General features: G+C 50.3%; 9 protein-coding genes across 9 annotated transcripts; 4 read left to right on the top strand and 5 right to left on the bottom strand.

Annotated features, from left to right (window-relative positions):
• Nucleotides 1-86: 86 nt before the first annotated feature.
• On the bottom strand, nucleotides 87-1,124 carry BO82DRAFT_350293 (60S ribosomal protein eL39). Its single transcript, XM_025634109.1, has 3 exons — nucleotides 1,077-1,124; nucleotides 828-928; nucleotides 87-536 (listed from the first exon to the last, which is right to left on the bottom strand). Exons 1-3 carry the CDS (start codon nucleotides 1,080-1,082, stop codon nucleotides 488-490), a joined length of 156 nt encoding a protein of 51 aa, XP_025496787.1. The 5' UTR covers nucleotides 1,083-1,124; the 3' UTR covers nucleotides 87-487.
• A 3,102-nt stretch (nucleotides 1,125-4,226) lies between these two features.
• mdr1 (ABC multidrug transporter Mdr1) lies at nucleotides 4,227-8,336 on the top strand (the record flags this gene model as incomplete). Its single annotated transcript, XM_025631035.1, has 3 exons — nucleotides 4,227-4,547; nucleotides 4,606-7,919; nucleotides 7,979-8,336. The coding sequence occupies 3 exons, from the start codon at nucleotides 4,227-4,229 to the stop codon at nucleotides 8,334-8,336; spliced, it is 3,993 nt and encodes a 1,330-aa protein (XP_025496786.1).
• A 99-nt stretch (nucleotides 8,337-8,435) lies between these two features.
• BO82DRAFT_428503 (SWI5/SAE3 family protein) lies at nucleotides 8,436-9,529 on the bottom strand. The gene is made up of 4 exons (XM_025640447.1): nucleotides 9,401-9,529; nucleotides 9,178-9,323; nucleotides 9,037-9,122; nucleotides 8,436-8,953 (listed from the first exon to the last, which is right to left on the bottom strand). Exons 2-4 carry the CDS (start codon nucleotides 9,262-9,264, stop codon nucleotides 8,794-8,796), a joined length of 333 nt encoding a protein of 110 aa, XP_025496785.1. The 5' UTR covers nucleotides 9,265-9,323; nucleotides 9,401-9,529; the 3' UTR covers nucleotides 8,436-8,793.
• A 224-nt stretch (nucleotides 9,530-9,753) lies between these two features.
• BO82DRAFT_350291 (Ytp1 family protein) lies at nucleotides 9,754-11,911 on the top strand. The gene is made up of 5 exons (XM_025634108.1): nucleotides 9,754-9,969; nucleotides 10,041-10,118; nucleotides 10,230-11,072; nucleotides 11,127-11,256; nucleotides 11,322-11,911. The coding sequence occupies exons 1-5, from the start codon at nucleotides 9,844-9,846 to the stop codon at nucleotides 11,651-11,653; spliced, it is 1,509 nt and encodes a 502-aa protein (XP_025496784.1). The 5' UTR covers nucleotides 9,754-9,843; the 3' UTR covers nucleotides 11,654-11,911.
• Nucleotides 11,795-13,971, bottom strand: BO82DRAFT_380206 (E1 ubiquitin-activating protein AOS1). Its single transcript, XM_025637743.1, has 4 exons — nucleotides 13,575-13,971; nucleotides 13,443-13,500; nucleotides 13,205-13,376; nucleotides 11,795-13,144 (listed from the first exon to the last, which is right to left on the bottom strand). Exons 1-4 carry the CDS (start codon nucleotides 13,618-13,620, stop codon nucleotides 12,260-12,262), a joined length of 1,161 nt encoding a protein of 386 aa, XP_025496783.1. The 5' UTR covers nucleotides 13,621-13,971; the 3' UTR covers nucleotides 11,795-12,259.
• Nucleotides 13,972-14,172: 201 nt separating this feature from the next.
• Nucleotides 14,173-16,686, top strand: BO82DRAFT_380205 (uncharacterized protein). The gene is made up of 4 exons (XM_025637742.1): nucleotides 14,173-14,458; nucleotides 14,544-15,406; nucleotides 15,459-16,145; nucleotides 16,208-16,686. Exons 1-4 carry the CDS (start codon nucleotides 14,456-14,458, stop codon nucleotides 16,329-16,331), a joined length of 1,677 nt encoding a protein of 558 aa, XP_025496782.1. The 5' UTR covers nucleotides 14,173-14,455; the 3' UTR covers nucleotides 16,332-16,686.
• A 928-nt stretch (nucleotides 16,687-17,614) lies between these two features.
• Nucleotides 17,615-20,474, bottom strand: BO82DRAFT_89792 (RFX family transcription factor). The gene is made up of 3 exons (XM_025641636.1): nucleotides 19,741-20,474; nucleotides 19,371-19,688; nucleotides 17,615-19,315 (listed from the first exon to the last, which is right to left on the bottom strand). Exons 1-3 carry the CDS (start codon nucleotides 20,373-20,375, stop codon nucleotides 17,704-17,706), a joined length of 2,565 nt encoding a protein of 854 aa, XP_025496781.1. The 5' UTR covers nucleotides 20,376-20,474; the 3' UTR covers nucleotides 17,615-17,703.
• A 701-nt stretch (nucleotides 20,475-21,175) lies between these two features.
• BO82DRAFT_89788 (uncharacterized protein) lies at nucleotides 21,176-21,423 on the top strand. The gene has a single exon (XM_025641635.1). The coding sequence runs from the start codon at nucleotides 21,222-21,224 to the stop codon at nucleotides 21,378-21,380; it is 159 nt and encodes a 52-aa protein (XP_025496780.1). The 5' UTR covers nucleotides 21,176-21,221; the 3' UTR covers nucleotides 21,381-21,423.
• A 104-nt stretch (nucleotides 21,424-21,527) lies between these two features.
• On the bottom strand, nucleotides 21,528-23,367 carry BO82DRAFT_388705 (putative MFS multidrug transporter; the record flags this gene model as incomplete). Its single annotated transcript, XM_025638400.1, has 5 exons — nucleotides 21,528-22,273; nucleotides 22,335-22,781; nucleotides 22,846-22,914; nucleotides 22,967-23,207; nucleotides 23,283-23,367. Coding segments are annotated over 5 exons (1,393 nt in total), but the record flags the coding sequence as incomplete, so codon positions are not given.
• Nucleotides 23,368-26,456: the final 3,089 nt, after the last annotated feature.

The raw sequence follows: 26,456 nt of genomic DNA, 5'->3' as shown, positions 1-26,456 counted from the left end.
TGTTTGGGCAGATTTGTCGCCCCAGGTAGCCCGCGTTCAAGTTGGAGCAAAGAAGAGACCCCGGAAGAAAAATAAACCTTCGTTCAGTGCTCGTTATCCTTCATAAGTTTTCGATTTTTGTTTTTCTCAGCTCGTGTAATTAAATTGCATGATTTCATAACCGTATCACAGAACCAGTCGAGAACGACTGCTTGCACCTCAACCAGACCTGTCCCAGATATCGTTCGAAGTTCGAGAACCGATATTCGCTTGTCACATCAAAAATGCTTGCCGGGAAACAGGAGCAAAAACCGAAGGAGAGAAGATGAAGGGTGTGGATCAGAAAGCAGGCGGGGTCGACGAGATCAGGATGATGCAGATTTAATCATCGCGAGCAAGAGAGGCACACAAGAGTTGGCGGTATCACAACTGAACGAAACATTCCCAGGGATAAAGAAAAGACATCTCGGGCGAAATCGATGAAGTCGGTTGGTTGGCTTGATCGAGTTTAGATACCGAGACGGGTCTTGCGCCAGTGCCTCCGCTTGGCGTTGTATCTGGAAAGAGAGAGAAAGCGAGGTCAGCCATTTGCCCTATTCCCGAGTATTATCTGATCGCCCGTGTGTGCGGCTTGGAAACAGTATTCCGACCCCCGAAGGAAGAGTGTCGTGGAATTCCAGCAAGTAAAAAAATGGCCGTTGTAGTCGTTCATTTGGTAGTGATTCCCAATTCGTTCCGTTGTATTGATTCCAACTTCTGCCATTTTGCCAGGCGATCGAAGGCCATCGAGGGGTCGCAAGCGTCACACGGGAATCGAATAGTGGTGAAAACAAGGGTTCTTTATTTACCTGATGGTGTTACCAGTGCGGAGACGAATCCACTGGGGGATAGGACGGTTCTGTTTCTGAGCTTTGGCAAGCTTCTGCTTGGTGCGGAAACTCTTGTGGCTCTATATTGAGAAAAAAGATAAAAGCGTTAGCCTGCCTTCTTGGTCCTCATCCTAGCGGATTCCATGCTGATATCCGTCTGGCCAAAATGGCAAGACGTGAAAAATATCCCATCTTGATATCCGTTCATGTCATATAGGGGCTGCTAACCGGCATCTTGAAGGCTTGTCGCGACGGCGAGCTGAGTGTATGGACTGGCGGTAGTGAGGTTGTCGACCGTCTTCAATCGCCGTTCGTAGTGGTAGTTTTTTTGTGCGGGCAGGGCTTAGCGTTTCGCTTCGGGTAAGTCATGTGATTCACGCCTGAGGCAACAAGCATATCTGCCCCATCAACTGATGTACAGTGTACTGACCGTGTCCTTGGTATGGTCTGAATCGCTAGTCCACTTCAGTCATTTTCAATTCGGCATCTTGTTATATCAATATCCTGTCTCGCTCTATTTCCCTCTTTCTTCCACCTGAAGAGCAAGTATTCTATATCTTGCGCCGATGGTCGAGACTGATCACAAATAACTTGATAGTAACCCGGCGGGATTTGCCCGGAGGGGATACCCGCATGGCCTTCGCTGACCGCCAAATGCCAAATATCCGATTAGACAGGTGAACTACCTTAGTACTATGACTACGAGGGGCCATAGCAAAATCAACAGATCAATACTGCACCATTCTTGCTATCTGTTCCCATGCACATATTCTCACGGTGTTTCAATATCCTCTGCGCTATCTGCACCTAGCGCATAATTGACTCAGGTTCAGCATTGAGTCATCGTATCGTCACCTGGGTGAGGGTCATCAGGTCAACCTTGATGCATTATTGAGTACCACGTTGGGACTTTCTTATGATTCATCCAATACTCGATGACTCACACGAGAAGTTAAACAACTCTGTAACTTGTTATGCCATAAGGAGTAAGTAGGTTGAACACCGTGGACATTGAGAGGACCGAGTACCTATCAAAGAGCCATCGAACTCTCGAGTGGCCCAAGTCTGAGACAGTTCCAGGCAAAACTACGGACGATGGGCAGTAAGCAACGGTCGGAATTCCGTTCCCTGCTTCCACTTATCGAGGCCCCAAAAAGGATCGGGGTCCCTTTATAGTAGGTCGGGTCAAGCTCCTCCCGCCTTTTTATGCAACAACAACCATCATCGGAGTGCACTGGTCTTTTGTCTCATGACAAAACAGAGTCGATGGTTTTTCTGTACACGTCCATGATAAGTTACTCGATGCATACTGCATACTAATGGAGTAACAGCTCTGGGAATCACCCATGTCTTTCCCTTTGTTAAACACGGACCTCCGATGAAGATTGATCCGTACTGCAGACCAATTCACAAGTAGTAATTTGCTCGATAACTTAGTCACTCCAAGCAAGCTACCAGCGCCTGATGGTTGGTTGAAGGAGCGGAGATAAGCGGTGTTTAGTCAGTATTCACTGTGTAACTATATTTACAAGTCTTGTACGTTAGAGTGTATAGGACTTAGGCTAAGATACCATCCATGGAACGGAATCGATTTCAAGCCCGAAGTTCAGTTGGCTGGTTTTGTCATGTCATCGAGGAGACCGGAGATTATAAGCACCGACCCCGATGACAACCAATGGTCGCCTTGCATCAATCCAATCAAATTGAAGATTATCTACAACTACAAACGAAGCACTCCGTTCTCCGTACTCATGCTAGGCATGATATGCACGTTACCTAGTACTCTTTAAGTTCACAACCGTATTTCTTTGGTAGCCGAGTACACCTGCCTGGCAGTTGTACAGTACCTGTCCAGCGAGCGGGTCTTTTAACCCGAGGCAGACCCCGCCCTGGTCTTGTTGCCCGCACTAAAGCTCTTTAGGCACCGATGCTGGACGTCGCTCTGGGTGTTTTCTCGATTCCTCCCTCGCCATTGGCACGCATCGATTGCCCGTCTGGTATGATATACCTGACCTAGGCCTAATGAAGTGCCCGCAGATGGCCTCTTTAATTTCATCGATAGGGGATGCCGTCCTGATTGTTCTAGAACCAAGCAGAGACTGATGGACCAATAATAACCCTTCATCATGCTCCCAGGTCGCGACTGATAGTAGATCATATCTCCCAGGGGAACTTGGTCTGGTTATGCCTAATTTTTTTTTCTGTTTTATCATACGTAGTCTCCCCGAGTGCCTTCAATAAGCAAGCGAGTTGTGAACCGTGGCTGGAGACTATTTGCAGGTCAGGTTCATTCTTACCTTCATCCTTCGTGCATGTGTGGTGTGTGGGCGAGTGAGCGCTGATCTCCGTTCCGGATGAGTGGCTCGTGGTGGCTTGACTGTCGCTTGATTATCTCTATGATTTTTCCGACATACCTTACCTACTACCTTCTTCTGTAGTACAACAAATACTATGTAGTCCAGGGGTACAGGATGTATATGTATTTAATTCACCGTAGTCACGCTCAACCAGTTACCTTCTGTCCTTTCCATGTTTTCATGCAATTACATGCAATTACATGCAATTGGAATGATGCTTTTGACTCAATTAGTAATTAGTAATACGCCCGATACGCATGAATCGGTTGATGATACGCAGTTTAACTTTCCTGAGTAAAACGCAAGCAATGCATAAAACAGGCTCGGGAAGTCGGGGCTCCGATGACGCTAAAAAGCGGAGGCTAAAATTGAATGTTTCCTCTTCCGTACCACACATGACGGGGACAAGCGCTGACGCCGACAATGAGGCATCAGGATTTAAATCCCCAGTCTTTCAAGTCAAGTCCCTACTCAGGGCTACGTATTAAGTAACAAATAATTAGCTTCCTAATTATATATCCCTCTACAAATCCCCTCCTCCTTCCTACCCCCTCATTTTCACCTTGCAGTACCTTACACCTTTAATTTTAATTAATCAACAAACCCATTTCCCCCCTCTCCGAACGACCTTGAGGTTGGATCAACATTGTACATTCCATTCCATCCCTTTCTAGGTCCTCTGCGCGTGGAAGCATATCTCGCGACAAGATTTGCGTCCAGCTTGCGAAAAACACCTTCGCCTAACTTGAGAATACCACCCTTCCTTCGATTCTTCTTAACATACAGGGTGGTCAATTCGAAATCCCTCCCAGCGTCTCCCACCTACCGAAAGCCACCTTCCTCATGGAGTAGTGCGCTTCGTCCTCTCGTTTCTCTCTCTCTTTCGACACCACGCCTTCCGACCTCACAACTACAACTGTGAGGCTTCACATTTCTGCGTGTCATCAAAAGAGCAAAGATGGGTCTCCCAGAAAATGAGCGCCTTCCTGGGGACAAGGCCGAGAACACTGATATCGAGTTGATGGAACGGGGAAGCGCATCCTCAGCCGAACATCGCAAGTCGGCCGGCCGTTCTTCCATATCTAGTTCGACGGTGGTCCCAGCAGGAGAGAAGGACAAGGGTTCGCGTCCCAACGCTCTAGCCAAATCCGAAGATCCAGATGCGCTTTTCGCGCACCTCCCCGAGCATGAAAAGGAGATTCTGAAGAAGCAACTGCATTCGCCGGATGTGAATGTGTCGTTTTTCGCTCTCTTTCGCTATGCCTCGCGCATGGACATCTTGATCATGCTTGTCAGTGCGCTTTGCGCTATCGTGGCAGGTGCCGCTCTACCTCTATTTACCGTAAGTAGCTTGGTGGGGTGTTCCTTGTTGGCTCTGCAACTAACCTGGGCTTTCTTAGATTCTCTTCGGCTCACTGGCATCGGCATTCAGAGGAATTGCTCTATACGAACTCTCGTACCACGACTTCTATCACCAGTTAACCAAGAATGTTCTTTACTTTGTGTATCTTGGAATTGCCGAGTTCGTTACCGTCTATATTTCCACCGTCGGCTTCATCTACACTGGAGAACACATCACTCAAAAAATTCGGGAACATTATCTGGAGTCTATTTTGAGACAAAACATGGGCTACTTTGATAGATTAGGAGCCGGTGAAGTTACAACTCGCATTACAGCCGACACGAATCTGATCCAAGACGGTATCTCGGAGAAGGTTGGACTCACACTAACGGCCCTTGCAACCTTCGTGACTGCGTTCATTGTCGCCTATATCAAATATTGGAAACTCGCTCTGATTTGTACCTCAACCATTGTTGCCCTTGTGATGACTATGGGAGGTGGCTCTCGCTTTATTGTCAAGTACAGCAAAAAGTCCTTGGAGAGCGCTGGTGCCGGCGGAACTGTTGCGGAAGAGGTCATCAGCTCAATTCGCAATGCCACTGCATTCGGTACTCAAGACAAATTGGCCAAGCAATACGAGGCTCATTTGGCCGAGGCCGAAAAATGGGGTATCAAGACCCAGATTATTCTCGGCTTTATGATTGGTGGCATGTTCGGTATCATGTTTTCCAACTACGGCCTTGGTTTCTGGATGGGTTCTCGTTTTCTCACTGATGGAGAGGTTAACGTGGGACAAGTATTGACTGTTCTTATGGCTATCCTGATCGGATCATTTAGTCTAGGAAATGTCGCCCCCAATGGTCAAGCCTTCACGAATGCTCTTGCCGCAGCCGTCAAGATCTATGGGACTATCGATCGTGCCTCTCCCCTGGATCCCTACTCCGAGGAGGGCGAGAAGCTCGAACAATTCGAAGGCAATATCGAATTCCGCGACATCAAGCACATTTACCCATCTCGTCCGGAAGTTACTGTTATGGATGGTGTTTCCCTGGCCATGCCCGCCGGCAAGACAACTGCGCTTGTTGGCCCATCGGGCTCGGGAAAGAGTACTGTTGTTGGGCTGGTCGAGCGATTCTATTTCCCTGTGGGAGGTTCCGTTCTCTTGGATGGCCATGACATTTCGACTCTTAACCTTCGTTGGCTGCGTCAACAAATATCGTTGGTGAGCCAGGAACCTGTCCTCTTCGGTACGACAATTTACCACAACATTCGACACGGTCTTATCGGCACGAAGTATGAAAACGAATCCGAGGAAAAAATCAGGGAATTGATTGAAAACGCAGCGAAGATGTCCAACGCTCACGACTTTATCACAGCCCTTCCTGAAGGCTACGAGACCAATGTGGGTCAGCGCGGTTTCCTACTCTCCGGAGGACAAAAGCAGCGCATTGCTATCGCGCGCGCTATAGTCAGTGACCCGAAGATCCTTCTGCTCGACGAGGCTACATCTGCTTTGGATACGAAATCTGAAGGTGTTGTTCAGGCAGCCTTGGATAGAGCTGCTGAAGGCCGCACTACTATTGTTATCGCTCACCGTCTTTCTACCATTAAGTCAGCCCACAATATCGTCGTTATGGTGAACGGCAAGATTGTGGAACAAGGCAATCATGACGAACTTGTTGGTCGCAAGGGCACCTACCACAGCCTCGTGGAAGCACAGCGCATTAACGAGGAGAAGGATGCGGAAGCCTTGGCTACTGATGAAGCCGATATGGACGAGGATGACTTCGCGAGAGAAGAAATTGAACGCATCAAGTCAGCAAGCAGTGGCACCGGCTCCCTAGCTGATGACGACGAGAAGATGTTCGCTGGTAATGACCTTGGACGCACTGGAACACACAAGTCAATTTCAAGCGCCATTCTGGCCAAGAGAGAGCCGGAAGTTGCCAAGAAATACTCGCTTTGGTCCTTGGTCAAATTCATTGCTTCCTTCAACCGCCCTGAGATTCTCTATATGCTCATCGGATTGGTGTTTGCGGTACTTTCCGGTGGTGGCCAACCCACCCAGGCCGTTCTGTACGCTAAGGCCATCAGCACTCTTTCGCTGCCTACGAGCGAGGCCGCTAAAATTAGGCATGATGGTGCTTTTTGGGCTTTGATGTTCTTTGTGGTTGGAATCGCCCAGTTCATTAACCTCTCCGTCAATGGTGCCGCTTTCGCCGTGTGCTCGGAGAGATTGATTCGGCGAGCTCGAAGTATGGCCTTTAGATCCATGCTGCGTCAGGATATTACCTTCTTTGATAGAGAGGAAAACAGCACCGGTGCACTCACATCCTTTTTGTCGACTGAGACCAAACATCTGTCAGGTGTCAGCGGTGCCACATTGGGTACAATCCTTATGACCAGCACGACCCTGGGTGCAGCTATGATTATCTCTCTCAGCATCGGTTGGAAGCTGGCTCTGGTCTGTATTTCCGTCGTTCCGGTTCTGCTGGGATGTGGATTCTACCGCTTCTACATGCTCGCGCAGTTCCAACAAAGATCTAAGAGCGCCTACGAGGGCTCTGCAAGCTACGCCTGTGAGGCGACCTCGGCTATTCGCACCGTGGCCTCTCTCACCCGGGAAAAGGATGTTTGGGATATCTACCACGGCCAATTAGCGGCGCAAGGCCGTACAAGTTTGATCTCAGTGCTGAAGTCCTCTATCCTGTATGCTGCCTCGCAGGCTCTGGTCTTTTTCTGTGTTGCCCTCGGCTTCTGGTACGGAGGTACGCTTCTGGGTCATCACGAGTATTCTGTCTTCCGTTTCTTCGTCTGCTTCTCCGAGATTCTGTTCGGTGCTCAGTCTGCTGGTACTGTTTTCTCGTTCGCTCCAGATATGGGCAAGGCGAAGAATGCGGCGGCTGAATTCCGCAGACTTTTTGACAGGAAGCCGCAGATTGATACCTGGTCGGAGGAAGGCGAAAAGCTTCAGTCTGTGGAGGGATCTATCGAGTTTCGTGACGTTCATTTCAGATACCCTACTCGTGCCGAACAGCCTGTCCTGCGCGGACTGAATCTGACCGTCAAGCCCGGACAATATGTTGCCCTTGTGGGCCCAAGCGGTTGTGGTAAAAGTACCACCATTGCGCTTCTTGAACGGTTCTATGATGCCATTGCTGGAAAGGTTCTCATTGATGGCAATGACATCACTCATCTGAACGTCAACTCTTACCGCAGTTTCCTATCGCTTGTTAGCCAGGAACCCACCTTGTATCAAGGCACCATCAGGGAGAATATTCTCCTGGGCGTCACTGGTGAGGACGTGCCCGAGGAGGCGCTGGTCAAGGCTTGCAAGGAAGCCAATATTTATGATTTCATCATGTCTCTCCCGTGAGTTCTCGTCCTGGAAACCGTTCTCAAAGTTCTTTAACTAATGCTGCGTCTCACAGAGATGGATTTAATACGGTAGTCGGCAGCAAAGGAGGCATGTTGTCCGGAGGTCAGAAGCAACGTGTAGCTATCGCGCGGGCCCTGATCCGGGATCCCCGAGTCCTGCTTCTTGACGAAGCTACCTCTGCCCTCGACTCCGAATCCGAGAAAGTCGTGCAAGCAGCACTCGATGCTGCTGCACGGGGCCGAACCACCATTGCAGTTGCACACCGTCTCAGTACCATTCAGAAAGCCGACGTCATCTACGTATTTGACCAAGGCAAGATCGTGGAGAGCGGAACACACCAGGAGCTAATCCGCGCCAAAGGTCGCTACTTCGAGCTGGTTAACTTGCAGAGCCTGGACAAGGGCCACTAATTCAATTGCGCTATATATCCTGTACAGTTGGTTTAATATCCTGCCTTATTTTTTTACCGCTTCTTCTTAGATCTCCAGCTCTTCTATGTTTTTTTTTTTTTTTTTTCTTTACGCCCTTGTTTCTCATGAGACATGAATTTGGAGGCATATGCATGAGATCGTGTCCCCCACCGAATATTGTGACTCGCATTTACGATGTTGTGGAGTTGGCTGGTGGTATCTTGGGCTTGCGATGGAGAACATGAAACCTGTTTATCTTGGAGGTGAATTAGAATACAGCCTCCCCTCCTTGCCGTGCGCACAGGTCGATGACCTGTCTTGTACCTTTTGTACCTCTTATTAAAGAATTTTCCCTCATATCGAAACAAAAATTTGAAATGAAGTAGAAGACACAACTCAAGCTCCCATGTCCCGTAAGCCCTCAGTGGTTGCTATGATGCCACGGGAAGGGTGATTCTCAATCGTGATCACCCACTCCATACTCTTTCTGCACGTCAATTTGTCGCACTCCCCGCGCATCTGCGATCAGGCCCAGTAGCCCCTGACCCACGTCCTTGATTTCGTTGTATTCGTGTAACAGACGGATATGTTGTTGCACCGTGACTTTTGGGTCATTCCTGGCCATCACGGTGAAGTTGACCGGTAAGCATTTATCTTGTCCTTGATTCTATGAGCGAGCGGACTCGGGGGATTTTCATACTTCAAGTGGGCCTTGGCTTCGGCAATCTGAGCCTCCAAGGCGGCGATCTGGGTTTGTGTATCTGCAATCGACTGGCGTAGTATCGACTGAAGCGAGATGAGTCAAGATATGAGATGTTCTTCCTTTTTAAGTGAAACGTACCAGCTTCTTCTCTTTGAATGCTTGTTGGTCGGCTGGAGATGTAGGTTTGTTGGCGGGTTCGGCGGTGGAGCCTCGCGGAGATGGCATGATGATTGATAATGATCCCGTCCAGCAGATTAATTGTTAAATTGGAGATTAGGAATCTCCTGGGGTTCGTATCAGTGGCAATGAAGAAACAAAGTGAAATAAAAGGGTTAACTTGAAAAAGAGGTGAACTACATACCACTTGACCAGGTATCGTACTGTACTGTATGTACACAGTTCTGTACAGAAGCAATAAGGTAGTGTGGAGTATGAGTAATTTGTTAGTTCCTTTTCCAAGTAGTTACGAAGTAGTCACGGATGGTTCTTATGGAATTCTGGAATCCTGTAAGTTACCAAGTTAAAGATAGGTTACTCAGTATAAGTATAGAAATGCGGAGCCCGTGGTCCAATCCGCGTTGCCCGAATGCGCTTTAGATGCCGGCTGTGGATGCTTACGTCCTCTCCTCCGCCATCCGATCGGCCAACACTCTCTCTTACTCACCCGCTCTTTGTCCCCTCCCTCTCTTTCCTCCCTCTCTGTACATCCTCCATCTCTCTTCTCTCCCTATTGTCCCCTCCCTACACACTCTTTTTTTTTTTTTCTTTCGGGTTCCCTCCAGAAAGAAAAAGGAAGTGGCAACCATGGCAATAACGAGTCGATCTCACCTGTCCGGGTTGCTGGTAACCTTGCTGCTGGCCATCCCAGCGTGCGCTCACGAAGGCCATGAAAATGTCCCTGACGGTGCCGCCATCTCCGAAGATCCGATTGTAGGTTTCATCTTGCTTTGGAGCTACAACCCCCCTCCTTTCTGTCTCAAAGCTGACAAATTGTCCCTCAGGATTCAACTCTATGGCTACATATGATTCTCATGGGACTTGCCTTTGGCATCATTTTCCCCTTGGGTATGGTTCTCGGGGTAAGTACAATTCTCTCCGTACTTATCTCCGACAGTCTCATTTGAGTGGCTGCGGAGTTATACTTGAGGTGTATGGACCTGGGCCTTTAACGTTTCCTGCTTGACAACTAGATTGTACGGTCGCGCTGGCATGTCCCTCTCCAGATTGTCGGCACAATTGTCGCAGTAGTCGCATACTTCCTGGGCCATGCTCACAAGGGTCGCCAATTCGCCAAGAATGTCCATGCGTCTTTCGCAAACACACTGATGTTGATGATGGTGGTTCAAATCGTCCTGGGCGTCTATCTCAAGCTACACCTCACCAAGGGTATCCACGGGCGGATTCGTCGGGTCATGGTGGTTGCGCACGGAGTCGTCGGCAAGGCCATGCCGGTCGCAAGCTGGGTTCAGATGCTGTTTGGAGGGATCACGGCCATGGGCTTCTGCCGGGATGACCACTTGGGACAGTGTCTGGCTCACTTCATCATGGGCAGCGCTTTCATCGCCTATGGAATTCTGCTCACCATCCTGCTCCTCGTTGGTCAGTACTGGCTGCGCCGCACGGGACGCAGCCAGGAGTTCTTCGACTCGCTGATCATCGCCGCCTGGGGATGCGTCAACACCTTCACTGAGCACCGGTGGGGAGGTCCCTGGGTGCACAACGATCTACAGCATACCACGATGGGAATTGTTTGGTGGTGTGCCGGGCTGCTGGGTATTTGGCTGAGCCGGAAACGCAATGGCCGCCCCAAGCGCAATCTCATCCCAGCCCTGGTTATTTTGCTCACCGGTTATGCCATGTCCGCTCACCCCCAGCATCTGATGATCAGTACTATGATCCACTCCATCTTCGGTTACACCTTGATGGCAGCCGGCTTTACCAGGATTATCGAAATCTCCTTTGTGCTCAGAGACAAGGGCACCGTCAGCCCGGACGGTTCCGACCCGAATAGCTTTCAGTATCTCACGCCTTTCGTAAGTCGCCTGGTCACTCTCGATTTCTGAGCTACCGTACTGACTCGATGCTAGTTGTTGTACGCTTCTGGGTTCCTCTTCATGGGCGCCACCGAAGAACAAATGCAACTGCTCAGTGACGCTGGGATCACACATGTTTCATACGTCCTGATCCTGTACAGTATCGCTTTCATTCTCTTCCTTTGTACGTTGTACCTGACTATCCCACTGATATGCCCGGAAGCCTTGCTCTAACATCCTTCCTCTCAGTCGTTAATGTCCTCCTGCACATCTACGCTGTTCACGCATGGCCTGAATCCACAAAGCCACCGTCCCGCTCCCGCTCCTCCAGCTTTGCAGATGATGCCGGCGAAAGTGCGCCTGGCTACAAGCCTAATCAGCCCAATGGCCGCTTTCTGAACGGCCACGCCCGCTCGGCATCTGAGAACCAGCACGTCCATGACGCCGAGGAGTTCGAGCTGCAGGGGCTAATTTCCGATGAGGAAGACAACGGGGAGCACAGTAGAAACACAATGGGACCTCGGAAAGTGGACGACGAGGAAAGCTCTGCTCTCGTTGGCAAGGAGACGTCAACGCATTGATACTAAGGCGTTTAAATCTATATCATTTTCTTTCGGGTGTCTTCTATTTCAGCAAGCTTGAACTGTTTATATTTCATTTCCGACTACCAAAATGCATTGGACTTTACTTGGAATACCATTGAATCCTTGGAAAACTGGTTTCAAATGACTTGTCCGGCCCGGTCTTTGAAAGGGTTGGGTCCGAGGTTGCATTGCAGCGCAATAAATAGGTGGCGATGACTGGCTCAGGGATATAACCTATGAGTGTCGTGCTTTTACCAAAAGTCTTAAATATTCAGGCGCGCAGGACGTTGAGAGAGACACGCCACCTCCAACAACCACACAGTCGACAGCCATGGGTAGTGCTTTAAAAGTGTTCGACTGTAGTATTGTCAAATCTATCATACACGTCGTTACCTCTGGTGGTAAATCGCTAGGCGTGGAGCATTACAGCGCAAGCGTAGATATGCAAAGATCCGCACTGCCCCAAAGCAAGGAACAAGAACTCCCAATTGACCCTTTTCATTTCCGGCACCAAACTCCAGAAGGTGGATTCCTTTCCCTGTTTCTGCGCCTCAGCATTCTTTTATCCTCTACAGGATGCTTGTGGGGGCTGGCCGGGGCTCATCAAGGTGCCAGAGCGGGTGCCCCGTTCAAGGGGATTGGGTTTATAACTGGAATCACAGCCGGAAGCAGATTGTCGACCTCGGGCGGGAAGATGGGATGCAGGGGATAGATGGGGGCGGTCAGCCGTTCCCCGTCGAACAGCAGCATGTTCTGGAGGGGCTGCTCGCGGGCACTGAGCACATTGATCACATCCTGCGCCAGACTGCCACCGACGAAGGCGGCCACGGGACTCAGCTCGCTGTTCAGGTTCTGCAAGAAGGTGCGCAGGAATTCCGCGTCGAGGGTGGAGATGTCCAGTTTAAGTTCCTGGTGGCCGTCTCGCGCGAGCTTGGTGAAGACCTCGAGATCTTGGTGGGAGAATGTCGGGAGCGCGCCGGCGGAGAGTTTCTGGTACTCCCACAGCGCGCGGAGGCAGGTGAGGAGTGGGGTGACCTGCTTGCGTTTGCGGGGCAGACGCGTGAACTCCTCGGGAAGGGGGGAGGTGTTGGCCAGGATCAGCGGGGAGTAAACCTCGCGCTTGGTCACCATCTCGATGACCTTCTCGTTCTCCTTCTTGGTGGTGATGTTGAGAATACTCCGCGTTGGGGTCTCTTGGGTGACCGATGCCACGTTGGATTTGGACCGCTCGATCACAAAGTCGTGGGAAATCAGATCGGCGAAGACGAAGCCGTAGAAGCCGTGCAGGCCGGCGGCGTAGAAGGGCCGATTGGCTATCCGACAGGCGGCATTGATGGTCGTGTAAGTGTGGAAGTCGAGTTCGGTGGCGATCGTGATGTCAAATTGGGCAAAGTACTCCGGTTGCTTGAGGTGAACATCTTCCGTGTCAATGTGGAGCTGGACCCGAGGGTTCATGGCACGGATGGCCGGTGCTGCAGCTTGTGCTCGCTGGAAAACCGCGTCAGCATCTGAATGAGAGTTCGACGGAGGATAAGGGTTCACTCTTACATTCTGGCCTACACAGTCCTCATTCACGAAGAATTGCGCGCCGAGATCCTCCTCCGTCACACTCTCGTGGTCGATGATGGTAAGAGAACCGATGCCCGCAAGCACCAGGTTTTTGGCGACCTCGTTCGCCAAAGCTTTGAAAGTGATAAGTAGAATATTCGCCGATCGTAGCCTATGAGAAGACCGAGGGTCAGGATACGCTGGGCAAGCCACGGAGGGTACTACCGAGGTAGCTCACTTTTCTTGAGCTTTTACTCCCCAGAGACGGATTTGGCGGTCATAGAGCGCGATTTCATCTTTCCCGTCCCACGGCTACTGTTAGGAGGCTATTCATTGCTGACAATCTTTGGAGGTTATGAGCCAAACACACCTGCGCTCATCGCCGGGGCTGGCGCCGGGGCTGGCTGCGAGTCCATGGTTGAATGACGTACAATGCGGGAAAAGAGGCAATCTCCAGCTCACGCGACAGAGAGCCCGTCCTGCACGGTGAATGGACCTGAGTTGAGTGACACGCTTTCAAACCGAAGAGATAGTATTCCGCAGCAATCAAGGGATGGTGGCTGACTTTTGATGGGTAGGCGGACGAAGGATGCGCGCAGGTCGGGGGGAAAGGTGGGGTGAGGGCCAGTCTTGGAAGCAAGGGTTGGGCAGTCTCTAAGGAATTAGACACAAGTAGATAGAAGAGATGGAGAAGAGAGGAGAGAGGAGTGGATGAGGGTGAGGGGAAGGAAAACCGAGTTGGGGATTAGAAGGAAGTCAAAGTGAATGTGAAGGTTGAATGTGTACAGAGTACAGTACAGCATCTCCTCCGCAATCTTTCTATCTATCGTCATCACGTGCGAGGTCCCCCCCGGATAGGCAGTCGATAAGTTCGTCGCTTATCGCTGGGAGTTGGCAATGCCCGCGGGCGGGCGTCATTATGGACCATCACTTGGGTCTTTCTCCACCTCCACTCGCCTTCTCAATATCCGTCATCTTTCCTTCTTCTTCTTCTTCCTCTGCCTCCTCGTTCACATACTCTTTCAACTTCATCTTTCCTACTCACACATATACACAGTCTCTGTCTCCCTCTCTTTCATCCCCTTTCCCCCCATATCCTCCTTCATTGATTCATCTTCCGGTTTTATCTCTGCATTGTCCTTGTGTGGCACCCTTATCCTTTGCGTGGTTATCGGGTTCCCGTATAGTTGCCCGCTGTACGCCCTCCCCCCAAATCACCACGGTGGATGGTTTAATTCTTAACATCAAGTGATGGTACGTAGCGCACAGCCATTTGCGGAGAATGCATTATACCGCGTATCATCGGCAATGCTGACTTTCTGACGTCCTGCAAATCAAGTCCGGGAACTACGATTATCCTCCCGCCTCCCGCCGTCCTTCTCGAGGGTCTCGTACCAACAACGACCGACAGCAACGCCCTGTTTTAAATCGTCTACAACATCTACAGGAACTGCTCAATTCCGAGCGTAACCGTGACATTTCGGCTCGTGCGCTTGAAACTTTAAACCAGGAGTTGGAGGAATACCGGGGCAGGTCCTCGTTTATCGCCGAAGAGGCCAGGGCAGCTCTGGACCGGCAGTTTCAACAAGTTCGAGCGGAACGCCAGATCTGGAATCAACATCAAGCCAACAGCAGCACGGCAGGCCTTGTGCGTCCTGGTGGTCAGAGACCGCACGCGTTGAATGTGACAGTGGTGAATTCGGCGGCAAGTGCTTCTGACCTGAACCGACCTGGCAGTAGGACTCCGAGGTTCCGTCCTCTCAGAGCGGAGGATCGGATTGGTCGCGTGAGAAGAAGCAGAGGCGCAAATCAAACGTCTCTGCTGGATGAGCCTGTTCCCCGTCTCGAGTCACCAACAGTCATGCCGCAGCAATTGGACAGTGAATCCCCAATGGATCACTGGAGGACAAAGCGTCGCAAGTTGGAGACGGATGATCATAGAGAAGGTCTGCAGAACTTTCGTTACGGTCAATATGGCCAGGTGGTGCCAGGACCACTCAGAATGGAGTTAGCCAGCTGTGACGGAGGCACATACGAACCGGACGGAGAAAGCTCCTGGCCCGAGAACATCCTTCGCAATGACTCCACCGTGTACTGCACAAAATCAGACCGATGCAACTTGATTTTGAAACACCAAGCTGGAATCCCTTTTTGTTTGCAGAAGATCGTCATCAAGGCGCCGAGAATCGGTTATGATGCTCCGTAAGTGATAGCGGCTTCAAAATGTCAATGTCGCTGCTGACTCTGTTAGTAGGATTCAGGAAGGCATGGTTTTTGTCTCAATGACATCTGACGACCTTTTGGCTCGTACAGCCGCATCTCATGTTCAATGTGAGGCGAACAGACGGACTGGGCGAAATCGGCACAATGGAATGCAGCCATCTCAGGAATACCTGAATGCGCACCGGCCTCGCCTGCCGAATATTCGAGGGAACATGGCCGAATCCAATCTCAACGCCGAAGCGCCTGACACTGACAACAATAACCCCGCGAGGCCCATCGAGGGAGGCGAACCTGATCCCATACCGGAGTTTCGCACCATAACCAATTACGATGAACAATCGGACGCACGTTCGGATGCCCACGGACGGAATGACGATGATGACGAGACTCCTTACCTCACCGAGATAGAGCGTCTGGAGTATGATCGGTTCGACGACGCCGCCATCTGTTCGGACACCAGTGACAGTCTAAGCGAAGCTGAACTCGCTGAAATGGGTACATTTCCTCGCCGCCGCCGGGCTTTATCAAGGCAGATTCGAGCCATGCGGCGTCGCTATGAAGCAGCACACCCAAGGCACCGTCCACATTCGCCCGATACACCTCCCCCCCAGCGCTGCGAAGACTCGCAGCCCCTGGATTCTTCGCTTATGAAACCCCATGCACGGTTTCACATTGCCAGACACAAGAGCATGGTCAGCATCAAGTTTGATCCCCCACCGTAAGTTCTATGTCTTGCCGCTCGAGAAGACCCTACGTGTCTAACTTGTTGCCATCATACAGCTCAGGAAGATACATCCTTGTCAAGCTGTGGAACCCCCATAGCGGAAAGAACATAGACATTCAGAGCATCGTTGCTTACGGCTATGGTGGCCCGAGGTTCTTCCCAGCCGCAGGTCTCAGATGAGCCCATAATACCTCTTTCGTGCAACTCTCACCACCACACGGATCTGTGTGTTCGCTTCATGCTTGCCGGTTGTGCAAATGTGCACCGCAAGCCACCTTCGGGCACTCTCAGGAACTGGCCTTTCATTCCATTACGCACAGCCAGGACTTGTTGGTCCCTTGTCTTCCTTCGTACCCATACTACTCATACCCATACTCATACCTCTGATCGAAAACAATACCCAACTTAGATAGAAATGTTCTTCATGCATCCGTATGTTTCACACCTCTGAGGTGGTGAGACGATGTTCCGAGTATTCTGGTTACCCGTGCCTGAAATCCGGCGTTGTATTAATGTGGGATCACAAATGAAACAGAATGGTCTTCCTTTTTTTTTTTCTTTAAAGAGAAACAAAAGGGTCTGCTCCGTGACGTAGCCTTGCTATCAACATGTGTTCGCCACTATTGGGCTCCGGCTCCAGTAGGCTTACGAGGTCGAGGGTTGGCTAATCGAGAAGTGGACGCTACCTAGTAAGTCACCTCTCCATGTGCATGCACATTAACTACTACTCGAGTCAAACAAGCAAAGCTGGAAAGGAATACCTGGAAGGAGCCGCCGCTTGCGAGGCGTAGAGAAGTGCCGGGTTACAGGAGCGCAATTCTGTTCGGTTTGAAAAAATTCGTAAGTATTAAAGTATGGTATGTGTAGTAAGGCAACGACTGCAGATGGTTCAGTGAACAAGTCGCCCCTCCGCCCACAGGCTAAACATCAAGAGTACACAAACAGATAGATTGGTAGTCCCCAATGCGTAAAACTCGGACAAAAATGAGCAAATGAGCCATCTAGCGCCAGTGAAGCAACACATAGGACCTTCCAACAACCTCAACATGAAACAAAGCCAACGAGTTTTGTGAGAGATCACATTAGCTCTCGTCAGCAGATCGGAAAGTAGTATGCGTATGTATGTACAGGAAGAGATGGGTGAGTCGTAGCTCGGTCGTGCGCATTATCGAGATCGGGAGAGAGAAGTCAGGGATGAAAAGAGGACAATCAGAAGAGGGAGCCAAGCGGGATCAACCACGCTTTGGGGTAGGAGTGTGTGTGTGGAGAGAGGTAAAATCAACCTGATACCATAGGCAACAGTGTGATTGGTGCTAGGACGACGTATCGAGGCCGACGTTATCTCGAATCGATTCTCTCGTTTCTCGTCTCTCATGCAAAGATCGTCGAACGCCGAAGGTGAAATCTCTTCAGGCGATGAGACATCAAACAGATAATTAAACCAAAATGGTACTCCTGAAATATAAAAAGAGAATCCAACTCCACCCTTAAACAAAGAAAACTCGTATTTTGGATCCAAGAACAGAAATTCGAAGGAATATGTATAGGTAATTCATATGACAACGACGTCTCCCTCAGCATCCGCTGGGTCGGAAGCCATCATATCACCATATTTACCCACGGTCATCAACATCGAGTCGTCGTCAAGATCAATGGCGCTATCGTCATTATTCGGAGCATGGAAGCCAGCAATGCTCTCGGGAATATTGGTAGGCTTCTCGGTTTCGGTATCATTAGGGTTTGACTCTGCATCCACTTGGGGCCGCAGAGAATCCTGAGTTTGACTCACGCTCTCTGCTGATGTGGAGCTGGGAGCCGGTCGTACTCTTGCCTCGCCTCCGAGCTGAGAACCTGTTGTCATCATCGAGTCACTTCTCTCGTGACCCGGTAAGTTTGAGGGCTTCATGAGAAATCCACTCTGCCCTTGCTGGCTCGCAGCCATACCAGCGTGTTGCAGAGTACTTGGCTTGTAACGCATAAACCCTCCCTTTTCAGCTTGCCATAACATCATTTCATGAAAGAAGACCTTGGTCATCCACCAAGCGCTGAAACTTTGAGCGCCTCCCAGGGTAAGTCGCCGCAGGATGCAATCCCACAGAGCATCGACTTTCTCAATTATGCACTGAGTGCGGTGATGCGGGAAAGCTCTCGGAAGATTTAGAATGAAAGAAATCCACTTGTCCGGGAAGTTGTAGTCATCGCCGGTCGCCTCGTCAACGGGGAATTTGTGTACTTTGGTGTCTTCTTCGGTATCAGGCCTGGCGAAGAAGGGGAGAGTGGTGGATGGGTTGATGTCTGTAACTGGGGTGAGAAGAGATCGAATGTCGTGCTTCAATATCTGTTCAGTTGCACGCTCAGCACAGCTGGGAATATTGGCTTTCATAATCATTTCTTTGGGGTCAACCAAGGTCTTGAAATCGAACCACATCTGATTTCTGTTATCGGGATGACACAGCCATGCGGCAGCCGCGTTGGCAGACTGGTTGACATCAAGCATATGCTTAAGTAAATTACAAAAGATATGCGCTGGGAGCAGTCTGGCCAGAGAAACATGTGTGGGTTGAGTCTTGAATGTGTCCGCAATGTGGGCGGTCAGCCGTTGCGAAATGGAGCAAAAAGCATCCAGAACCAATTTCGGCACAACCTGAGTGGTGAGCGGTGCGACGAATGCAATCATTTTCTGATACATGATCCAATCGCATTCCTTGATCCATGGTGCAAGGTTAGGATGCGTCAAGAGCTTCTGCACAGGAACTGTCAGAGTGCCATGGAAGGCCGAGAAATATCGGAGCATGTTCTTTTCCTTGCAGTATCGGAAACTGTCAATGACAGAAATACAATGTGAGCGATAAAGTGCTGCAAGGGCAGCAGCGATTTTTGGGTCCGTGTTTGCTGGGAGGTATTGCTGTATATCAGGAAGGTGAAGGTCTTCATTATCGATGGAAGGCGTGTCGCATGAAGGTAGGTCGAGCATTTGATGGATGATTTTGCCGGCTTGGCTTGCCATATTATCCAGGGTGATGGCGGAATCACCATAAGAGTAAGATGAGACTGGACAACCACAACCCGGATTCGAGGTGTTGGTCGAGAATCTGGGCGTGAATGATGTTGTGGGGGAAGGGAATTCGGCGGTATCAGCAGGTGGTTGGGCTGCGACGCTGATGCTACAGGCTTCATCAATATTTTGCGTCAGTCAAATAGCATAAGACAGTATCATACCTTTTCTGCATGATGTCTTCGACCTTGGTATCCGTAACACCAGTGGAACCATTTCCACTTATCGGTAACTGGGGGTTTAGTGGTGGGGGCTTCTGCTGTTTCTCCTCAATCACGGTCAAATCCACGTAGTGGTACTTTGATTCGCCACGAACTCCCAACCGTCTCGTCTGAACATTGGGAAAGATGATTCGAACCAATTTCCCAAATGACGCCGGGTTCAACACCGAGACACGTTCCGTGCCACATTTCTCGGCGTAACAGCAATAGACGCGATCACGTCTGACCGAGCCGCTACTTTTTCTGCAGTTCTCCTTCAACCTATAGCCAGGTGAGCATGGCTGACAGAGTCCAAGATCAAACCGCTGCTTACCAGATCATAGCAAAGACCTGCTTCACCTTTTCAGCCTTGCCGCCAGCACCTTCATGCTTCAGGACCTCAGCTGCCATCTGCTTCAGGGTGAACCCCTCATATTGGCGTAGTAGTTTCCGGAGCTCGTTATCGTTGGCGAGGGATGAGCTGGACCCTTTCTTCTTCTTTGCGCCTGCCTCGGAATTTTCATTGTCCTCCAGAACGTGCTCCGGCACATGGTTCTCGATCCCACTATCATACATAGCCGCAAACTGTGGCATCGGCATAGAGAGGCCGTGAGCCGGTATACCGGCCGACAGTGAGTGATGGGATAGATGGTGACTGTGCATTGCATGGGCCGGGAACTCCTCAGCACGCGGCATAACGGGATGATGGGCCTCTTGCAGCGTCGGGTCAAGAGATGCGCCGTTTACCTGGTGCGACAGCTGCTGTCCGAATCGCATGATGATTTCTTCCGGGTTACTGGCGAAGACACTATGACCGGTGGGCTGCGTGGGCAAGAACTGGGGGAATCCGTCTGTGATCTGTTGATCCTGGGTCTGTTGAGTCGTGGTGGAATGAATGCTAGCCGTTGAGCCTCGCGACCGTGGACGACGGCTGTTCCTTGATACTACAGTTTCCGATCGTGATCGCATGAGATCAGCGGTACCGGGGCGGCTGAGTGGTGCTACTAATTGGGTTGTCTGAGAAGCAACACTCGACGCCTGCGAGGCCGCTCGGCCCACTGTGCCTGCACGATTAGCCGGCCAAACTTATAAACTTATGAAGCAGCAGCAGGGCAGGAAGCAACCCAAAACCCCAAGGGACAGACGGTACGGAACGGTCAAAGCCCGATGAACCACCGAGACAGGTCGCATGCAGGAAGAAAAGCAGTGTCTCTTACCCATATCAGGAGGCATATTCTGCTTAATTCCTCTTTATTGACTGGGAGGGGAAGATTTTCGGGTACTGCTACACACAGCACACGTTGCTGGGTGAGAGACGGGTGTGGTTTGGTGTGGTAACCACGGGCAATGGCGTCTGTTTTGATCCTTCACGGAACCACCCTCGATCCGCACGAATCCCCACCGCAGCAGACGCAGAGCAGGCACGAACGCTAGAAGAAAGAGGTAGCAGGTTGTATATCTTGTCGTCGTCACGGCATTCACAGGCTTGTCGTAGAGCTGCAGCAGACTGGCTATGGAAGGCTCATAGCGGCCGCGTTTGCAGGGTCGAAGTGGGCGAAGGTCGATGGAGGAATAAACAGAGAAATCCGTCTCTCAAGCAACGAACGCAGCGGTTGTTTGGGTCCCCGTCACGTGCTCCCATGCGGCTTAGCTAAGATGCATTCTTCGCGGCCAAACAAAACATCCCTGCAGAATGCAATCAATCTTCGCTAGTCCTTGCGTGCGTTAGGGTCAAATGAGCTGTTCACAGCACTCTGGGTAGTCAATGTGTTTGATTTGACCAGTATTTCCCTTCGACACTAAAGTCAGTACAGTATGTACGTTGCACATATGTGTGATGATATATTGTTGTTGAAGAGATGCAACTCTTCCGTCGACCCATGGTTCGTCAGCTCACTGACTAAGCCAATTAGTTCTCGGCCCCAACCTCACCTGCCACTACACAACAAGCTTATGACCTCATTTCATGTTTGAAAATTATCGTCAATAGTTCATACTCACTCAGCCTATAGACTACATGAACCTTAATCGGCCAGCATTGATGCATATCATTGATGCATATCATTGAATGAAAAAGAGTACAGAAAAAGAAAAGAGAATCGAATCGTATAACTTATATAACCATCTGCACCATTCAAGACTCTTAAGCATTTATAATCAACGCCGTGCCAAAAACAACTCAGGAGCCATCATCATGTGCCCCAATGTGGTATAAGAATCAACACAAAAACCTGTAAGCAGCTCCAAACTCCATTGAGCGCCCGCACATCCGAATATCATTGCCCATGGAGAGAAGCCCGGTAGACTCAAAACAGTCTATTGTATTTGTGCTTTGAGCCTCCGCTCCCGGGCGTGGCGCCAACCAGGGCCCCAGCGGTCTTCAATCCACAACAATGGAACCATCACCAATGTGATACCCGCAAGTAAGACAAATGTGTAGTCTGCCCCCAACGCTTCCAGAATGGGCTGTACAGCCGCCACACCTGCAGCTCCTATCAAACATCGCATCAGGTTGTTCACCGCCGTTGCGCTGGCGCTTGCTCCGGGATACAGATCGATGACCAACGCGCTGTTGATGGTGAAGATTCCCGTCGCACAGAAGGCGATGAAGTATTGCAAGATAATGGGAACGGCAACATGGGTGCGGAGAGACACGCCATAGACCGCTGTAGTCACGATGAAGATGGCAGTTATCCACCAAGTGTTTCGCATCCGAGCAACCTCAATGGGAAAGTCCGAGTGTGATTTGAGATTGATTCGAGTGCCCGCCGGATATCCATGTTTGTCGCAATATTCGCTCTCCGTCACGCGGTGGTTGTAATCCATAAGATACCCCACCAGGTAAGATCCTGACATACATCCAAATCCTGTTTTGTTGACGTTAGCAATCTGAAATTTCTGGTAGTGTCTGCTGAGAGCTCGACGTACCGTTGCCCAAAAATGTCAAGCCTACTTCAAGAGACGATAGGCCATAGACCTCGCTGAAGAGATCCGTGGTGCTCGATGTCACCATGCTCCATACAGTATACACTATACTCCCAAAGAATAGTGTGATAAAGACATCCTTTTCGGCCAGGAACTTCAGTGGTGCACACACAGTCCGCCAAGTCACCTTCGCCTTTGTGGACCCCGGTTCTGCACCCTCGATGACACCGGGCTGGCTCGTGAAGTGGTATAGAAGAGGCCTGTGGAGGCCATGAAGTTTCACAGTGCCATTGCCAGCAATGGGGCGGAGCGTTTCTGGGAGGAGAACCAGGATTGACACTAGACTCACGCCTCCAAGAATGGTCAGGAACCAGAAGATAGACCTATACCCCAGGTACTGGGTCAACAGACCACCAAAGACTGGGCCAATGCCCTGTCCAAGCATGCGGACTAGCATTCTTGTCAGCGTACATGCCACCGGAATCCTTCTGAATCTGCAATCAATTCTACTTACCCCCGCCGAAGATACCCACTAAGCTACCCCGTTCTGCGGAAGTGGTGATGTCGCCAATAACTCCAGCCCCTGGATAAATGTTAGGAGTGCTGCAGCAGTGAAGCCCGAATGTCAACCTTACCAATGGAAATGGTAGCCGCACTACCAGCAGCCTGAAGAGCGCGAAATGCCATGAGCTCGCCATAGTTCTTGGACTCGGCTAGTGCGATGTTTGCTACTAAGTAGACAACAAAGGTGCCGATGAAGACAGGGCGTCTTCCTAGAGCATCTGAAAGCGAACCCCAAAAGGTCGGCGCGAGGCCTTGGACAATCATGTATATTGTGATAGTGAGAGTCGTCAGCGTCATGCTGACATTGAGTGACTGTTCCACATTCAGTAAACATGTCTGGATCTTCGAAGGTCTGAGCACTGCATGGATTATGCTCTGTATACACACCTTCGATACATCGTCCAAAGCAGGGAAGTAGATATTGGAGGACAACGGCGAAAATATGGCGGCCATGGAGACAATGCATACCATCTGCAATTTGCGAGACCGAGTGAAAATATGATGTGGTGGAGGCTCAGATGATTGTCCCTCGAATGTGGATGGGTCTCGCGAGATCGAGCCCTTTTCCGAATCTTGATCCGTTGAGGAAGCCACCAAGGAAAGTTGTGGCTCTGGGACCTTTGTGGTATCTTCTCTCGACACGGACATGTTTATGGCTTGATTGCAGGTCCAGCCCTGAAGCAACTTGCTAAACAATAGTACCCAATTCAAAGAGGATAGACAAGAAGAGTGTTTCTGCAGACGGACAATGTGCGAGGCCAGTGCACTATATGTCCCGGAGTTTTCCATGTCGTTGATGCCACGGACAAAACGCGCTCGGACTCCGACAAAAGAAAGGACTAGGAATCTCCACTGCGGAGCATGTTTGATGGATGAGGTCAATCCGAGGACCTTCCTAGATGGGAGTCAAGTGGGTAACACATAGAAGCCTTATCGCATGCACGAGGGCCCGAGTTGGAGGGACCTTCGTCTCCGACCAGTCTCACTTGGCACCCAGGAGGCTAGGTCACATTGGGGCAGATCCAAGCCATTGGGCAGCCGCTGGAAGTGGGAGATATGAAGTGGGAACAACAAGGGTCTGGGAGAGACAAGATGGGGCTGTTGTGACGACGAGTGGTCAGGAGTATGAGCTCTGCAATCCATTGAGGGCTGCCGAGACCGTCGACTAGCGCTCGAAGCTGGGAGCTGACGAATGCAATCCACCTGCAGCATAGGATTGGTGTGTTTCAGGGATCCGGCGCATCTGTCATGTATCGCAGAATCTAGAAAGAGCGGAGCAAGTGTTCAGGAATCTGGACGGTCTATTGAGAGACGGCGGCATCAGGGCCAGCGGGTCATTGTGGCAACGGACGATCATAACCGGCGAAACTGTTGACCAACGGAGCCGGAGTCTTTCACGTGCATGTTCATGACCGGAATATCCTCAAGGCGTGGTTGTCATCTGAGATGCCTTTGAGCTTTTCATCGGCTTTGCCTGTCAATAGCAGATCCGACTGGCAATTCGTTGGTACAGTACAAACAATCTGATCATATTCAAATGTGTTCGGCTCTGTTGTTATTCTTGTCCCTTCAGTGCCAGAAGGCTTGGGCATGGACGAAGATTTACAGCAGAGACCGATATGGTCATTGATAGGCAAGATCCTCATTCTCAGGATTTGCATGGATCTCGGGGATCTACATCGGCACCATTCGCACTCAGGGTGGAGGGAGGGCTAGAGTCCGGTTAGCCCGAAAACCGGTGCCCACTGCCTCCGAGGTGTTGCCTTGGCCTTGACATGATGGCCGGTCCCGCATGCTAAGGTGTTAGACTAGAAGATCTGATTTCCATGCAGCTTCGCCCGCCGCGGAGTTTGGATTCTGCTCTGGTGGATTTTCAGCGGCAATCACGGCCTGGATGGAGCCTAATGCCTAGCCTCTCCCTTAAGCTTAATTATGTGACCCGGAAAAAGGGGGAGGGTGTAGAAAGATAATAAAAGCAATTCTCTGGTCTTCAACAGCAAGGCCATATTGAAGACAAAGATCTACAGCATAGTGCGGATGGACAGGGCCAACTGCGGCGTATGCAATAATAGCCCGTGATGACGAGGACTCTCGAGCATCGGTAAATCACTGAATGTGCGCAATCGCAATCATCTATTTGGGGGGGCGGGCGGGCGCGGAGGGGCACCGGACAACAGAGCAGGGCAGAGACAGATCACAAATAGTGTATTGCTCCATTCGGTCAATTGCGGAGCACGATGATGCTGTTGATGCTCTTGGGGTTTTCCCAAGGAGGAAACTCGTCTCGGCCGTCATTAGGTGAGATACATAAACATGTTTCTGTTGGCCTGAGATCGGTATCACATTGTTCAGAAACTAAGAATGTAAAATAACCTGGACTAACTGTAGTAAGATACCTGTGACCTATGTGTCAAGGATCAGTTCATTTCAGAAGAGAATAAAGAAGGCCAAGCGATAAGAGAAGATGGATGGGATGTGACGGTAGTGACGGAAGAAAGTCGGAGAATCGCACTACTGTACTGTACTCGTTCTCCAGAACCTCCGATCATCCGCCATGTCAATCTTGGCGAACAAGACTCGGGGGCCAGAACAGGGGGAGAAACAAAGCAGAAATCAGGGATAAACTGAGGGAGGGAGGATTGATAGACGGTGTGATCCTCGGGACTAATTGGGTTCTGAGATGACTAGTTCAAGAGATTAACGAGGTTAACTTTGAGAAGTGGAGCTTTCGAGGGATGGTTCGGTGGCGGCGCAGATCGACACCGCCCGCGCCAAGCCCCGGTTGGCTTGCCGTGATTGAGCCTGACTTTTCGAGTCCATCCAGTACTACTACATATTGCAAGTATCCCACAGATATGTATACTCCTGGATTGACCAGTAGAAGCCTCAATCTCACCGGTGTTGTAGCATATATATAGCAATATATGTTGTGGATAAGCTTCAAGTACATCTATGGAGGGTATGAAGTAGAAAAAGATATAAACACCCATCAAACTACACTTACTATACATACCACGTAAAAAGGGCCTGCACTTGCTCACCGTCATGCTACTAACTACTAACTACTCATTCTCATTGACGGGACCGCATCGCATGACAATTAGCCACAGTGGTCTTATCGCAAACCACATCACAACAATCCTTGGCAACAATCGACCTCTATCTTCACGAGTATGACAAGACAATAGTGTCTCAGTCCCAAGCCCGCGTTCTGCAAGTCGCGTGAATTGGAAGTGGCTTGGAACTGTCAGTGGCCCACTTGATTCAAACACAATCAAGCTGGAAAAGAGATTCCGTCATGGATAGGCCATATTTAGTTATCACACACTCAAGGGGTGTGCCGCTAGTTAACCTACTATGAATGGCTCCAATGCAGCTCACTATTCTACCCTATTCACCCTAGTCGGTCCGTTTCTCAACACCACAACATAGGTAAGTATTATTCTTTATAAGACCAAAAGTGATCCCACATGGCCACTGGTGTTCTCTAAGAGGACCCTTGTCACTATTCGTCACTATGTCAAAAGTCATCACCCGTTCTTATCCCCTTCAAGTTGGACT

The sequence above is a fragment of the Aspergillus uvarum genome (assembly GCF_003184745.1).
Source record: "Aspergillus uvarum CBS 121591 unplaced genomic scaffold BO82scaffold_3, whole genome shotgun sequence".
NCBI lineage: Eukaryota > Fungi > Ascomycota > Eurotiomycetes > Eurotiales > Aspergillaceae > Aspergillus > Aspergillus uvarum.
This window is presented reverse-complemented; position numbering and strand designations above follow the sequence as displayed.